General features: G+C 44.8%; 1 protein-coding gene across 2 annotated transcripts; it reads right to left on the reverse strand.

Moving 5' to 3' along the window:
- Positions 1–7,898: 7,898 nt before the first annotated feature.
- Positions 7,899–11,824, reverse strand: LOC309375490 (phospholipase A2 inhibitor gamma subunit B-like). Of its 2 annotated transcripts, XM_081921231.1 has the most exons (4): positions 11,623–11,824; positions 10,895–11,044; positions 9,994–10,131; positions 7,899–8,359 (listed from the first exon to the last, which is right to left on the reverse strand). In XM_081921231.1, the coding sequence occupies exons 1-4, from the start codon at positions 11,663–11,665 to the stop codon at positions 8,055–8,057; spliced, it is 636 nt and encodes a 211-aa protein (XP_081777357.1). In that variant the 5' UTR covers positions 11,666–11,824; the 3' UTR covers positions 7,899–8,054. The 2 variants fall into 2 exon arrangements, 1 of the variants encoding a protein (XP_081777357.1); XR_014170935.1 differs by lacking the exons at positions 9,994–10,131; positions 10,895–11,044; positions 11,623–11,824 and adding an exon at positions 8,466–8,690.
- Positions 11,825–17,298: the final 5,474 nt, after the last annotated feature.

The raw sequence follows: 17,298 nt of genomic DNA on the forward strand, positions 1-17,298 counted from the left end.
CAGATGTATGTGCAAAGGACATTTTATAGATGGGTCTGCTGTAACATCTTTTAGGGAGTTGCTCCAATGAACCACAGTAAAAGGAGTGTTGTGTAGTGTAAATACCCATAAAGAAAATGGGTGGAGATGCCTCTTTTATTGTGCCAGGACTTCCTGGAATGAACGGTGGATTCTGACGACAAATTTGGCAAAACTGATGCCAACTTGTTGCATTTCTAACTTTAGGAATGTTTGGCATGTACCTTACATATTGTTACTTATTCCATTTATTCCCCCCTCCTCTATGGACCCTCAAGCAGGCAGGCAGGGAGGAACACTCTTTTATTCTAACAACAACCCTGTGAGGTAGGTTCAACTGAGAAATAGTGTGTAGCCCAAAGTGCATCACTCAAGGAGTTTCATGGATGAGTGCAGATCTGGCTCCAGGTCTTCCTCACCATGCCATATTATCATTTATTGCCTGCTGTGTTCTGAGATTAGTACAGCCAGCTCCAGAAAACAGGGAAAATTCAGAGAAGAGCCTCAAAACTCAAGGATGATGAGCCTGTGGCCCTCTGGATGTTGATATGGATGCAGTTTCCATCAACCCTAACCAATAACCATGCTGGCTGGGACTGAACTGCAGTCCAGCAACACTTGGAGGGTGACAAATTCGCTACCCCAGCTCAAGTTCAAAAAGTTTGAGGAACACTTCTCTCTCAAGCCTCATCTGGTGAGGATCCTATCCAGTAGCAACATAGTGGGACTGTATAGAAGGACTATGTGGTAGAGCGCCTTGAGAGTGATGGCGCTCTTAGCTCTGCTCCTGAAGATTGTTGTTGGTTTGTGTGTGTGTCAGAGGGGCCAAATTGCTCTGAAGATTGGTGGCAGGCGATCACACACGCATGATGTCAGGATATCGGGAGGAGTCAGGGGGTGGTGTCAGGTGTCATGGAATCCGATCCCCACCCCCACCCCCCATGGTAGGCTGCCAGGAATAGATAGGACAGGGATAGTTCTTACCAATGTTTTTTATTTGATGTTCACAGAAAGAGGCTTAGAAATGCAGCCTCTTGGAGTAATGGTGTTGCTCTGGGTAATCTCCACCCCACTTCTCTCCTCAATCGTCAACAACAACACCACCTTACGGTGCCCGCTTAGGGCCATTTCCTCCGAGCCTTTTGCTCTCCTACTTTCAATGCTCACCGGGTTCTGGGAGAAGGTGGGTCTGGAGTGCTTTCTAGTGATAACGTGTCAGCCAGCTGCTCCGGCTCTGCTTCCCCCTCCTCCTCTTCCATTATTTCCCAACTTTGCCTCTCATCTGCCTCTGAACCGTAACCTTCCTCAAACAACTGTTGTAAATCTATACTGTCTTCCTCTTCTCTGGAAGGTTCAGGAGGGGGAGGTTGTCTCCACCATTCCTCCTCTGTCCAGTCCTGACAGGTGGAGGCAAATGCAGCGGCAGTGCAGATTCAATGGCCAGCGGTTCCTCCTCTCTCATGTTCAGCCTTCTACCCCTCCTCCCTCCACTGCCACTGGATGGGTGCTACTTCCACCTCCTTCCCCTCCGCAGCAGGAGGAGGAGCCAGCCACTGAAGCCGAACCACACATGGCTCTGTGCTCAGTCTCCTCTGCCCCCTAATTGTTTGGAACATTGGGGGGGTCACCCACCAAAATATGGGGCACCCAGAAGAGCAGGGGCCCTAGGATTTGGCACCCCTGGTGTGTGTGTGTTTGTGTGTATGTGTGGAGTCGTTTTGGGGTGGGATTGCATTTTATTGAAGCAAAAGACAGGCAGAACCATGAGTGACATTGGCTGGGCCAGGGACTGGACAGAGGAATAGTGGTGGACACCACTTCCCTAGCCTGAACCTTCCAGAGAAGAAGAAGACCGTAAAGATTTACAACAGTGGTTTGTGGGGGGGGGGTCATAGCTCAGAGGAGGATGAAAGGCAAAGTTGGGAAATTATGGGAGAAGAGGAGGAGGCAGAGCTGGAGCAGCTGGATGACATGTTATCACTAGAAAGCATTCCAGACCCCCCTTCTCCCAGAACCTGGCAGGCATTGAAAATAGGAGACCAAGAGGCTCAGAGACAAATGACCCTAAGTGGCCACCGTAAGGTGGGTGGTGCTGATGACGACTGAGGAAGTTGAGAAAAGAGGCTGCATTTCTAAGCCTCTCTCTGTGAATATTGAATAAAAGCCATTGGTAAGAACTTTCCTTGTTTCATCTATTCCTGGCAGACTTCTGTGGGGGGATCAGATTCCCTGAAGACTGACAGGCTGTGACTTCAAGAACATGTGCTTGAGCTTGCTTTTCCCTCCTCCTTCCCATTGCTTTTTCTGCATGTGATGTGTCTTTTTAGGGTGTGAAGCTGGAATGCAAAGGAACCATCTTAGTCATGATTTTTATAGTCCACTGTTTTGGCTAAAGGCCAAGGTATAAATTCCATAAGCAAACAAATAAATCTCCACCAGCCATTTTGTGGATCATCTGATCAGGTACGTGACATATCTACCCACTTCCTGTTTGGCAGCCAAACCAGGAAGTTTGTTGGGTCTTTCATGGGCTGCTGTCTCTGGCTGTGTTTTCCCCTCAGTGTGACATATGTTACCAACCCCTAGATGAAACTAAGGGCTTATTCTCACTTCCCCTTGTCCCACTGCTTTCCCCGCTCAATTGGAGCAAATGACAATTTGGGCTTTTTTTCCAGATGGATGTTTGTTCTGATTGAGCACTAAAGAGCCGGTTTTCCATGCAAAAGGAGTGGGGTAAGGGGACGACCACTCAGACCACTTGGACCCAGGCTTTCTAGGCAGGGAACAAGCAGGAATGTGGATGAGCCTTAAAGCCATGTTTGCACAGTAAGCTTCCCCCAAAGATTTCGAGGAGTGGTAGTTTGTTAAAGGTGCTGAGAATTGTTGGGAGACCCCTTGTTAAGACATGGAGAGTCCTCCCCTCCGTTTGGTAACTTCACAGATAAGAATTAATGAACAGTTTATAATTTATAGTCCTTTTTATTCAGTGATATGGTTGAAAGCAAAAATCCACATCGCTCCACAAGGAGAGCAGCAACATACTTATCTGGCAGGGGAGATACCATGATCACAAGGAGAGCAGCAACATTCTGGATGCCAACAAGAAGTTCCTCTTCCTCTCTGCATTCTTTGTTCTCTAATACAGACGAACCTTCTAGTTCTTAGGGAGGGAGGGTCCCTCACACTCTCTAATGATGTCTCTGCTGGCTGTTCCCTCCCTTCTGTTTATCTATCCTTTATCTTGTAGCTAGGTAACTCCTGCTGAAGCTGCTCAGTATCAGTATCTCTCCCTGCTTCTGAAACCGCTGGAGACCGGGGGCGGGGGGCACGCAAATCTTCCCCCTCCAACTGCTCTTCAGATAGGAGTTACTCTGCCTGGAGATGCATTCTCCAACCCTCTGATTCAGACCATGCCCTGACACCCCTATCCCCCGCCCCGAGCTACAATTCCTAAGTTCCCTGAGGAGAGGGGTGGAGAACCTTAGCTCTGTGATGGGAAAAGGCAGTCTCCAAACAATTCTCTGCCCCCTTAACAAACTTTGTTGTTGTTGTTTAGTCATTTAGTCGTGTCCGACTCTTTGTGACCCCGTGGACCAGAGCACGCCAAGCACTCCTGTCTTCCACGGCCTCCCGCAGTTTGGTCAAACTCATGCTGGTAGCTTCGAGAACACTATCCAACCATCTTGTCCTCTGTCGTCACCTTCTCCTTGTGCCCTCCATCTTTCCAAACATCAGGGTCTTTTCCAGGGAGTCTTCTCTTCTCATGAGGTGGCCAAAGTATTGGAGCCTCAGCTTCACGATCTGTCCTTCCAGTGAGCACTCAGGGCTGATTTCCTTAAGAAAGGAGAGGTTTGATTTTCTTGCAGTCCATGGGACTCTCACGAGTCTCCTCCAACACCATAATTCCAAAGCATCAATTCTTTGGCGATCAGCCTTCTTTATGGTCCAGCTCTCACTTCCATACATCACTACTGGGAACTACAGCTCCCTAAATTCTTTGGGGGAGGCAATGGGTGTTTGGCATTATACTGGTTCAGGGGTGGCTTGGACTGCCACCATTGAGAAAGGGATGAAGACAGCAGCCTGTGTCTGAGAGAGTCTCTCCTTTGACAAAGGATTTATTGATTGTCCAACTCATGGGGAATCGTTCTCCAACCCTGATGCAGACCTCCTTACTCCTGTCACAGAAAGCTGAGCTGCAGTATATCCCTGGATCTTGCTGCTGCTGTTCAGCTGGCATGAATTCAGGCCATTCCTCTAGGTTCAGAGATCGACTCCTAAAACAGAAGTGCTGGATTTACTGTCTGGCAATAAAACTGCCATTGTTGACCGTATCACAGTCCCCTGGCTTTGTTGCAAATGCAAACAGGGTTGTAGCCTTCGGCACAGTCAGCCTCTGACGTTGGCCTTACCGACCTACTGAAGCCCACACCCCACTTGCAGTCCCCTGACTAGCTCTATGGCTGATAGTCTTACATTATTTTCTATTTATATCACTTCCCACCATTCCCAATAGAAATGCTTCTGGTTTCTTTGTAAATGTATATTTCAACATTTTTTTCAACTCATTGTATATCATTTCCCAAAAAACATTTCACCTTTTTACATTCCCACCACATATGATAGAATGTTCCCTCTTTTTCTTTACATTTCCAACATTTATTGCTAGTTTTATACATTTTCGCTAGCTTAACAGGAGTGATATACCATCTATACATCATTTTCATCACATTTTTTTTGAATGCATTACATGCAGTAAACTTTCCATAATTTCTTTCCATAATTTCACCCAGTCACTCAATTGTATGTTATATCCAAAATCTTTAGCCCAATGAATCATAACCGACTTAACCTCCTCATCTTTCAAATGCCATTTCAGCAGCAATTTATACATTTTGGACAAAATTTTAAAATCGTTATTTAATATTTCTTGTTCAAATTTCGATTCCTTTTCCTCAAATCCTCTTTCTTTAAAATCTTGTTTAAACCTTTCATTGACCTGGTAATAATGTAACCAATCATAAACATAATCTTTAATTTCTCCCTATGGTTTCATTTTCCAAGCTCTATGCATGATAGTCTTTCTGGGTGGGGTTTCAGTCCCTCTGGTGCAGCAGCTAAGAAGCTTGAGAATAGGGACAGGGAAGACATCCCATTCAACTTGGACCTCAGTTTCTGCCGTGTGGTAACAAGTTTCTAGGGGGTTCCAGGCACTCAAGATTTGTGTTTTTCCATTAGAAAATCAGGACACAGCAGAGTCTGCAATGTCTTAGAAAAATGGTTTATTCACACATATTTGCACCTAAAACCTTCAGTGGAGGAAGTGCAGAATGTGACACCCCAAGAGTATCTCTTGTTGTTCCTCTCATAGCTATAGCAAGCTTGTCTCCTAAGCATTAACCAATCATGTCCCGCAGTCTCTCAGTGCAGCCTCTCCCAGCCAGCATACATGGAGTTCTGCTTACTTCCTCCTTCTTGCTTCCAGAACTCCTAGACAAAACCCCTCCGTGTCAAAGGCTGCCCTCCTCTCCTACAGAGACATCACACACCCCTGTTCCCCTGGCAACCTTCCTCTGTGTATGGCAGATCCTTCTGCTTGGTCGGTGACGTCCTTTGAGTGGCTAATGGCTGTCCATCAGCACCATTGTTTCTTCAATGACCTGTCATCAGCAGGCTGGCCTCATGAGCAAGTTCTCTGGTGCTATTCCCATGGGTTCGCTCCAACTCTGACACTTCACAGGATGTAGAGACTATGGGGAGTCTGCCCACCTCCCCCTTCGTAACAGTAGTTTCCAAAAGAACCCGCAAACCAAAAGAAAGAAGCATCATTCAAAATTGGCACTTCTCTGAATATTGCAATGTGGTTTGAAATAATGAAAAGATACATTTTCTATATACATTTTAAAAATTGCTTCCTTGGAATCAAGATGTTATTATTCATAGCATCGTCTATTTCTCTCTGTGATAACCATTTCTCCATTCAACATTATTTTTGTTTGTTGTGGACCATATGGTGTCAAACAGGCAAGTATTTTTTATTTTTTTTGTATCCCTCAAACATTTTTATTGTTATATCTAGCAAAATAAAATAATGAAAAATTGGGCGGAAATAGTTTGTACCCACACTCCCAATATCAATAATAATAATTTTTAGAGATTGTGAACAAGATGACCCAAATTTGCATTTTGTGGGTATGTCCACTTTTATTTTAATTCCACCGTTCTTTCTTTCTTTCTTTCTTTCTTTCTTTCTTTCTTTCTTTCTTTCTTTCTTTCTTTCTTTCTTTCTTTCTTTCTTTCTATCTTTCTATCTCATGGATTTGTATAGCCTTTCTTAAATAATAATATAAAAACATTTTTTTTAAAAAAATGTAAGGTGGTCATTGTTGCAGGATCACATTGCAAGTTTTCCAGTGCCTCATCAGAATCGAAGAATTGCATGAAGAAATGGGGGTGGGAGCTTAGTAATTGTGTGGGGGCATGAAAAGGGGGAGGGGATAATGTAGATGTTTGTGTGTTTCTATGCTATGCAAATACTTTAGAGAATACAAACTGGAAAATTTACCCATCCCTCTAACCACCCCTCTTCTTCAAAAAAACCCCACAAAAAAAATCAAAAAACAAAAACATATATTAAAGATTTTCTACTTCTGATTTTGAGTTTTGGTTATCTAACTCATTTTAAATGAGATTCCTCTCTTTTTTATATATACAATAATTTCGGACATAGCTAAGGGGTGGTTATGTTTTCTTTTTTGGCTTTTGGTCCCAGAATGGCCAAATCACTTTTTGAATCAATGCAAAGAAAAGTGTATTATGAAGAAACATGAGGATCTCTTGTAGTCTCACCAGCACACAGCACCCCACCCAGCCATGCAAGGAGCCTCTGGTTGGGACCTTCCCTTTATTAAATTATTGTTGACAACTATCTGGAAGAAACAAACAAAACCATTTTTGGACTCAATAGTCTTTATTGGGCCTGCAATCTTTCATCCAGAAAACATTATTGAACCCCTAAAACACACTTGGAGGAGGAGGAAGACACATTGTGGTACCCAAGTGAGGATGAGGAAAAAATACAATTTTGTCTGCATGTTAATGAGAAACTAACTCATTTGCACTTCCCAGACCAATACGCAAACTAAAACTCAGTTACACTTATTTCACATTTCTCAGAATTTTGCAGTGTAGTTCTTCAACCAAACAGTGTATACGAAAATGCATTTTTGTGGGGAAAGAGTCTAAAGTGCATATTTTGGTGATAATAACATATATACACATATATATATATGGCTTGCCAATCAGAAGGTCGGCGGTTCGAATCCCAGCGACGGGGTGAGCTCCCGTTACTTGGTCCCTGCTCCTGCCAACCTAGCAGTTTGAAAGCACAAAGTGCAAATAAATAAATGGGTACCGCTCTGGCAGGAAGGTAAACGGCGTTTCCGTGCACTGCTCTGGTTCGCCAGAAGCGGCTTAGTCATGCTGGCCACATGACCCAGAAGCTGTACACCGGCTCCCTTGGCCAGTAAAGCAAGATAAGCGCCGCAACCCCAGAGTCGTCCGCGACTCGACCTAATGGCCAGGGGCCCCTTTACCTTTACTTTTAACATATATACAAACACATTATATTAGGGGAAAATGCTAGCAAAACCCTATATTAGCCAAACTGCAAGTACAAATTGTGTTTATTAGGAGAAATGCATGCTAAAATGTGGATGGATTTTCAATAGTTGTTTTTTTAATGCAGATTTATGTGAGGGAAGTGCATACATTCATGATAATAACATTTATAAAATCATAACAATTATAAAAAAGGCAATGCTGGTAAAACTGCATGTACAAATTGTGTTAACCAGGAGACATTCACGCTAAAACATGGACAGATTTTCAATAGCTTTATTTTTTAAAAAAGCAAATTGCTGTAGAAATGTGGAGAACTGAATTTAATGTTCTTTTAAAAATGAGAAACCTAAGAGCACTGGAATGTGACAGATTTGTCCATTCGTTTGCCTAGCTGAATGGCGTGGAGAGAGAGTTTAGCAGAGGAACTTCATGAAGAGAATGCTGGAGATACTGGGTAGAAGAAGAAGGAAGTAATTCTTCCCCAATATATGGTGAGTGCAAGCCTCTGATGTTGTTTTGGTACTTGTGGCTGGTTTTTGAGTTACACCTGATTTTTGAGTTGTAGCTGATGCAGGAGTTGGAGGTTTTGCGGTAGTTGGGGGAGTGTCACATGATATTTCATCCATTTTGTAGGGGATTCCTCCAATTTTCAATTCAAAGTCCTTTACACCACACATATTGCTTGTTCCGCAACCCAGCAGGATGAACTTCCTGGCACCTGCAGGTAGACATGTTGATCAACATGTGAATTAGTGAAGCCTGCTCTAGTAGAACAAATGGGGCATGGCCCCTTCAACATCAGTCTGCCCTCAGCCACCCCTCACCTGCCAGCCATCAGCCCCACAACCAGTCCTGACCACCAGCTTCCTCCTCCTGAGTCTCAGTGTTGCCCCTTGTAGAATGGAGCAGGGAAGAGGATGGGGACCAAACCAGAGTCAGTTTACTCTGCTTGTCAGGGGCTCCTCCCATGCCTATTGGCAATGGTCCAATACCAAAGGCACTGGCTTGGGTCTAACATTGTGTGGGACCAGCGTCGCACCACATGGACAATGTCATGAGCCTAGGACATCTCACACGTGTCCCACGCCTATGACATCACACATGCAATGCGCATCACACATGCGACACCAGGAGGTGGTTGAGTGTCACGCAGCTTCAATGGCTGCGGTTCTACCTCTCTCATGCTTGGGAGGAACCATTGATGCTGCATCATGCTCGCCACTCAGAGGATAAAGATGTCTTTATGTTGAGCATGTGAAATAGGTGTTTTTTGCTCCACCCACTTCTGATTCTGCTCCACCCATCACTGGCATCTAACCTCTTAGAAGGGAATTTATTTAGTTATTGAATTTATATCCTACCCTCCCTCTCAAAAGAGCCTGGGGCAGTGAACATAGGCATAATTTATTTTTATTATTGTTGTTGCTGTTTGTTTTTTTAAAAAATCACCTTCTGTCTGAAAAAGGGACCCCACCTTTACCCCTCGTAACTCAAGGTGGCATATTTGGTTCTCACAACCATCACTGCCCTATTTTATGTTCACAATGTGGCTTGCATGGACTCCAACTGAGCCTCTTTCCTATACCAGGCCTCAGCTACAGCTCCATTCCCAGTATGCATTTCCAATAATAAGCATATTACTTATTCTTCCGTGCCAAGTGTTTCTCTGTGTGACTGCATCAAGGTAAGCCTCCTCTCCTAACAAGTATTCAGAAGCAGAAAGCCTCCAAGCTGTGTGCTAACTCTGCATATCAGCCAATAGTATTCAGAATCATCTGGTAAAACACAGCCCTCTTGGCTAATAGGCATTGGCAGCCTTATCCTTCATAAATATTTCTAATACATTTTTGAAGGCCATCCAGTGTGGTGGCCATGATCCCTAGATCTCATGGGACTAATTCCCATCATTTAACTATGCACTAGGCAAAGAAATATTTTCTTTTGGTCATCAAGAATGTTCCAACATTTAGCTTGATTGAATGGTCCCAAGTTCTACTCAAATGAAAAGGACTTATGTGAATGGGCCCAGATTCAATCACACACTCATGACACTTTAGCGCCCCAAAGAACGATGCACATATGCCATTAGCACCTCATCTTGGGTGCAATCCCACCATGCTTTGGCAAAGCACCTGTTCATTTCAATGATGCTCGCAGCAGAGAATATCCTGGGAGATTGTTCCCCAAGAGTCAGGGCTGCAAGTCTGTTGTTCTGCCACCTGAAATAGTCATCTCATCTTGCCTGATGGTTGGTCCACCTCTAGATCCTCCAGAGGCAGCATTCCCCTCCCAACTGCTCCCCCCACCCCACGGAATCCCTCCTCCTCCCTTGCTAAGTCCCTTCAGGGTTACCAGAGCTTCCTGTTGCATTGATGCAACTGTTTTGAGCATCTCTGCATGAGACTGATCTATTCGCGCAATCATTCACCGTCTGAGCATAACATCCAATTGGACAAGTGTACCCATTCTCAGTCCAAGTAGTTGGAAGAGCTAGGAAGCAAAGCAGAAAGAAGCAAATTGTCATATATGAAAAGTTTTTGCATAAGAGTCTCCGAAGAGCCCCGCTGGATAATTGACAGGCCTGCTTCACACAGACACAGACACAGACACAGCCTTTCTGATGCATTCACACAACCACCTACTGAGTCTTCCCCCACCAGCTCTTTGTTAGCATATTCTTTGTCAGAATGAAAGAATGAGGTCTAGAGACACAGGTTTGACACCTTTCCTGTCTTGTGTTAGGATGAAAGGTGTGGAGGGACTAAAACCTCCTCCACTCCACGCTGTTCCTGCCAAGTTTCAAAAGCAAATTGTGGCTGTTTTCATCATTCTGAAACCGAGGCCCCACCAGACTTTTATTGCAGTTCATTTGTGCAACATGTTCTTCAAACTATAACACTGCATTGGTGATGGATTTCTCCTGGTTTCATGTGTCCTGTGGTGTTTCCTACTGCATTATTACTGACTGGAGGGGCTGTGGAGCAACAGAAATGGGACAAAAATAAACCAGGACATTTGTGGCATGAAAGGTGATGGGCTTTCAGCAGGAAGAAATGGGATGTGCACTAACTGGAAATGAAGCAGTATGACCACCCCAATACCTCTGCACACGCAAACAGTATTGAGAGTGGAATTGTGTGTGACTGGCCCAATAGCCTCATGGGCACAAATCATCCTGAATGCACTATAAAAAGGACTTCTGGAGGGGTCCAGGTTTGCAATTCTGATATCAGAGGGGCAGGTGACGACTTACCTCCCCACTCTAAGTCTTTGTTGCACCCATCTTCAGCACAGCAAGCAGAGCTGTGGTGCAAATATCTCCCGTCTCCTACGGTGATGGCAAAAGCATTGGCGCAAGAATTTCTTTTTCCACAATCATAGAATTTTGTATTGAAGCTGACACCTATTTACCGGAAGAGAAAAAAGGCAAATGGTCAGGAGAGCCCATTCCCCAGAATCCTTCACTCTCTGCCTAACTCCATTGTCTCTGCTCTGCCTTCCCCTTCCATCTGTTCCAAGTTATCCCAAGGGAATATGGCTTGCTGGAGTACAAGCGCCTCCATCTTGCTGAAGTAAGCTTTGGAAGTTCCAGATCAATGGTGAAGAACCTCAGGACTGCGGACCAAAGGCAACCTCTTTCTGTATTTGACCCTTCAGAACCGGCCCAATCTACACCCTTTACCAACTTCGTTTTACATCCTCCTTGTGTGTTTTTGCCTGGCTAGTATTTGTCATTGAAATCTGACAATGATTCTTGTTTTCCTTGACTGGATGGAAGATCGAGAGAGAGAGATGGGTGTTTGTGGGCAGAACCTAGCCTATCAAGCTAAAATTTACATTTATTGCTTTGCCCACTTTTGCTTATGACCCTGCCCAGTCAGGTGTGTGGCCCTCAAAACAGAATGTGGCCCTCAGCTTAAAAGGGAATTCTGCTCTAGAACACTGGAGCATGCCACCAGGTAAGGCCAACATCTTTCTTACCAAACATTGTGCTCTCGTCCTTGATGACCACGCAGGCATCCATACCACTGCCACAGTCTGAAACCTCAGAACCTTCAATTCCTTGTTGACACTTAAGGGCTGGAAGAAGAAAGTAAAGGCTGAACAAAATTACCGTATATCAGAGTGAAGACATAACAAATATAATGGGAGAAGTTCTGCTGTGGCTCTATGATTGGAGGAACCTCCCCCCCCCCCCTTGAGAGGACAATTAGGACAATGGGAGAGGTTAAATACCTCAGAAAAAATAAGGGGGCAGATGACGGAGATAAATATACATACAAAATTAAATATTTGGGAATATAGTTGAGAGACAAGAGTATTAACATATTTAAAGACAATTATGAGAAAATTTGGAAAAGAAATAAAAAGGAATTGAGAAATTTGGGGAAGAACTAGGAAGCAAATAAGAAAAAGCATATTGTCATCATATGGAAATGAATGAATTCCTATGCCCCACAAATAACCCAGAGATGCATTTTAAATAAAAGCACACATTCTACTCATGTAAAAACACCAGGCAGGCCCCACAAATAACCCAGAGATGCTTTTTAAATAGAATGCCACATTCTACTCATGTAAAAACACACTGATTCCCGGACTGTCCACGGGCCGGATTGAGAAGGCAATTGGGCTGGTTCCAGCCCAGGCCTTAGTTTGCCTACCCATGATCTGGATGGTACAAGGTCACATTCCATTCCTTCCACTGTTTAGAGACTAGTGTACGAGCCGCAGCCATAAATAACTCACAGAGTGCATATCCAAACTCTGCCATTAAAATTCCGGTCTGGAGTTCTTCCTTGGCACACAGTTAAAACCATAAGAAAGCATAAGAATGCACAAAGCACCTTGTCCTCTCCCTTTCTTTCTTGGCTGTTGTAAGGATTCTCAAGCGTCTAAGAAAACATTCAGCTACCTTCAAAAAGCCAAGCCCAGTCCTTTTGGCAGCTGATTGATTGTAGCCTATTAGCATATGTCAGTCCAGGAGCACCTCTTGATTCATGCCAATTGTCCGAATTATGGAGGAACCAACCGCAAATCATGCCAGAGATGGAGGCTTGTCCATGGCAAGGACACTCCCAGGTTGCACCCGATCTGCCTTTCAAGTTGGCAGACACGGGCTTGAGCAGCACAGTGGGGTGCAGTGAGCTCCCCCGATCCCACTGGGGACCATTGCCAATAAATCCTGGCTTTCCCCTGCCTGAATGGCAGCATGGAGCTACTGGCATTGATGTAGCCAGAAACCTACATGGATTTATCTAATCCTGCTTTCGTTCTATCTAAAGCAGTACACACCACCCAACCTTGTGGCAGTGAGTTTTAGAAGGTGGCTATGGATTGTTGTGCAAGAGGAAGCACTTCTTTTGTCAGGCCTAAACTGATTGCTAATTTTCTTAATTGGGTGGCTCAAGTCAGAAATGAGTCTGTGTGGTCCTCCAGATGTTGCTGGGACTACAATTCTTATCATCTCTGCCAATGGCATATCGTGGTCATCATTAGAGATCCTTTCCAAAAATTCCACTCATTCAGTGTTCTTCCTGGAATCTGGACTTCCAAATTACTTGTTCTTGCTCCCAATATGAAAAAGATATGTTGGGAATTTTCCATTGTTCCATTTTTATTTTTTTTTAAAGAGTATTCCTTTATATTATATGGATTATAAACTACTAAAGATTATAGCAGCATACAGCCATAAAACTTTAACAATAAACAGTTCAACAGTTCTCAGAAATGAAATCAGAAAACTTTAACAATAAACAGTTCAACAGTTCTCAGAAATGAAATCAGATATGCATCCTTCAGGAATGTCAGCAAAAAATAGAATAGAATAAAACAAAGGTTTTAGCTCGACAAAATGTGTACGATATCGGAAAGTGTCTATCCTTCATGCACTGCCTCGAGTACATGCAGCATCACGGGGGTGGGGGAGAGACACCCCATAGATGGTTGCAGTGAATGGGCAGCTATATAGACAATACTAGCCTATTCCTTGGAAGAAAGCCTGACAATCAAACTAGTAGATGTGGTGCCTGTGGTGGGTTGGAAGCATGAAGTTATCCTTGGATGGCACTGAGACACGGTGATGGAAAGGTGGGGATTATACAGATGCCTCGGCAGGAGCATGGAATGGGGAACTGCATGGCTCCAATCCAGCCCAGACCTGTTCAGGTAAGCATCTTCACATGCTGCTACTGTGAACTTAAGATGCACAGCTGATATTTGTGTGCAGTATAGATATGGTGTACTGCAAGCACCCATTTTCTCTGCCATCAAAAGTGGCATAATTTCTGCCAGTCCCAGTTCCGCCTGCAGCATGTTGAGTTTGTTGAGAAAGCCAAGAGAAGGACAACTGGGAGCAGGAAACTATCAAGGCAACAGCACTAGGCTGGTTAGATGTCAGGCAGCATATGCATCTTGCGTGGTAGTCCTACTCAGAGTAGACCCATTGAAGTCAGTGGACATAACTTAGGTTCATTTGTTGTGATATACTCTGAGCAGGACTTAGCTGAATAAAACTCACTGCATATTTGAGCCACTGCCTTTAAAATTTACAGCGAGCTTAACAGTTGTTCTAACAGCAGTGGTTACCAGTCTCCTTGTTGCCAAATCCGCCCACTGAAGTGCTAGTCTTGAAGTCCAAACACAGACACTAGCCCTTGATTGATTACTGGTGAATTGATTGTTGAATTTCTATACCACTTACTATATTAAAAATATATCTAAGTGGTGTACAAAAAGCTGAGGCAAAAACAAACAAAATATTACAAAAACACATTCATTTTCCTTCTGACACACCCTTCCCCTCAGCCTCCGGGTTCTCACCCAGGGTCCAAACAAACTCTCAGCAAACCTATAAAAGTCTCACAACAAGAAGAATTTATGGGAACAGCAGATATCACCCTAGTTTCTCACTCTAGAGTTGCTTTTTATGGGCAGGCCCAAGAAGGACAGTTTTTAACCCTCCTAGATTAGCATCAAATGATGGCACAGTTGATATATCATTCCAAAGCCCCGGCCTTCCATTTTGTTCCTAACAGCATAGTAGGAGAATGGATGTGATCAATGATAAATAACTTACGTGGATCCTGAGAGGCAACTAAGAGTGGCGAAAGAAGGCAGAGAACAAGGAGAGGCACCATGATGTCAAAAGGTATGGCCAGGGACAAGGCTGAGCTTGAGTGCTTCTGGTGCCCAAATTTATGTGCAGAGGGCATTTTATAGATAACGTCTGCAATAATGTAACTGAGGCAGTTGCTCCAATGAAATGCAGTAATTGTGTAGTATAAATACCTGTAAAGCAACTGGGTGGAGATGCCCGTCTTATTGTGTTGTGCAATGCATTCCTAGGGTGCAAGGACTTCCTGGAATGAATGGTGGATTCTGACAATAAAATTTATGGCAAACATGATGCACAATGCAAACCTTTAGGTCTGTTTGACACACATCTTACATATTATTTGACACACATCTCACATCTTCAGATATCTCATGGGCTTTCACATGGAAGATGGCACAAGCTTGTTTTCTCCTGCGCCAGAGTGTAGGACTCAAACCAATGGCTTCGAGTTACAAGAAAGGAGATTCCAACTAAACATCAGGAAGAACTTTATGTCACTAAGAACTGTTGGACAGTGGAATGGTCTCCCTCGGGAGATTGTGGACTCTCCTTCCTTGTAGATTTTTAAGCACAGGTTGGATGGTCATCTGTCATGGATGCTTTAGCTGAGATTCCTGCATCGTGGGGGGTTGGACCCATTCCAGCTCGACAATTCTGCGATTCTGTGGGCCAGGACAGATAGCCGTCCAACCTCTGCTTTAAAACCTCCAATGAAGGGTTAGAGAAAAGTCCTGTTGTCTGAGAGCCCTTCTACTTGAGGACCGTGTTCTTTAAAGCAGGACACTTGCCCACCTTAGTGGGCAGATGCAGGATTTGGTGCATGAAAAGGATAGCAAGATTTTAAAGCTGGCCCCAGTATGGGATGGAGATACTTTTCTATCCCAAGGGCTGCATTATCTTCTGGGCAACCTGCCAAGGGCCACATGCCAGGTGTGGGTGGGGGACGAGAGAGGATTTTTTAACTTTGTAGTGGAGGCTGGTTCCTTCCCCTATAGGCTGAGACCCTACCTGCCCGCGGACTGTCTCGCCAGAGTAGTGCAGGCTCTAGTTATCTCCCGCTTGGACTACTGCAATGCGCTCTACGTGGGGCTACCTTTGAAGGTGACTCGGAAACTACAGCTAATCCAGAATGCGGCAGCTAGACTGGTGACTGGGGGCGGCCGCCGAGACCACATAACACCGGTCTTGAAAGACCTACATTGGCTCCCAGTACGTTTCCGAGTACAATTCAAAGTGTTGGTGTTGACCTTTAAAGCCCTAAACGGCCTCGGCCCAGTATACCTGAAGGAGCGTCTCCACCCCCATCGTTCTGCCCGGACGCTGAGGTCCAGTGCTGAGGGCCTTCTGGTGGTTCCCTCATTGCGAGAAGCAAAGCTACAGGGAACCAGGCAGAGGGCCTTTTCGGTAGTGGCGCCCGCCCTGTGGAACGCCCTCCCAGCAGATGTCAAAACGATAAACAACTACTTGACATTCAGAAAACATCTTAAGGCAGCCCTGTTCAGGGAAGTTTTTAATGTATGATATTTTAGTGTTTCCTGGTTTCTATGGAAGCCGCCCAGAGTGGCTGGGGGGGCCCAGCCAGATGGGCGGGGTATAAATAATAAATTATTATTATTATTATTATTATTATTATTATTATTATTATTATTATTATTATTTCCCCCCCCCAGTGGCACACCCCTTCCTTTTTTCCACCTAGATGAGCAAGAGGCGTCAGAGCTCAAGGACACGTCCCACCTAGGAAAAGCTCTTGGGGTGCAAAGAAGTAGCAGGGGTGGGCGTGGCCTGGGGAGAGTTCTGAGGGCCAGAGAAGGAGACTTCAGGGGCCACATTTATCCCCTGAGCCTGAAGTTCCCTAACTCCACCCTCAACAGGTGGGGGACCTTCCATTTGGGGCTTTGCTTCAGGGATGTCTTGGACTGGCACAGTTGAGAGAGGGCTGAACCAAAGGCCTGTGTCGGAGCATCTCTCTCCTTTGACATTGAATTTATCGATGGCTCAACTCTTCTCCAGTCAACTTCTTCAGTCACAGAGAGCTGAGCTGCAGTGGCTCCCTGGTCCTTGCTGCTGCTGTTCAGCTGGTATGAATTAAGACCTTTCCTCTAGGTCCATAGTCCGACTCGTAAACCAGAAGTGCTTTGTTTACTGCTTGGCAATAAAAACCACTGGTGCTTCCTATATCACACCTCCCTGGCTTTCTTGCGAATGATGGCAGGGTTGTAGCCCCTGGAAGGGGATCAGGATCTGTGATTGGCATCACTGGGTACCTACTGAAGTCCACAGCCCAGCCAGGGTCCCATGGCTAACCCCAGGGTCCCCTTGGTCCTCCTCTTCCTCCTGTTTGCTACAGCCTGTTTTTTCATCATATCTCCCACCCTGCCTCCCTTTATCCTACGTTTTTCCTTTCAAGCTATGACCTTGCTCTTTACCTCATGGGCCGCTGTATTCAGGGCCAGACAGGGATTTTTCCACTTGGTAAATTGACACCAGCCAACTGGCTTTCACCTAACTCAAATCAATCATTAGGCATTGGGTAAACC

Source organism: Podarcis melisellensis, assembly GCF_964234715.1.
Source record: "Podarcis melisellensis genome assembly, chromosome: 8".
NCBI lineage: Eukaryota > Metazoa > Chordata > Lepidosauria > Squamata > Lacertidae > Podarcis > Podarcis melisellensis.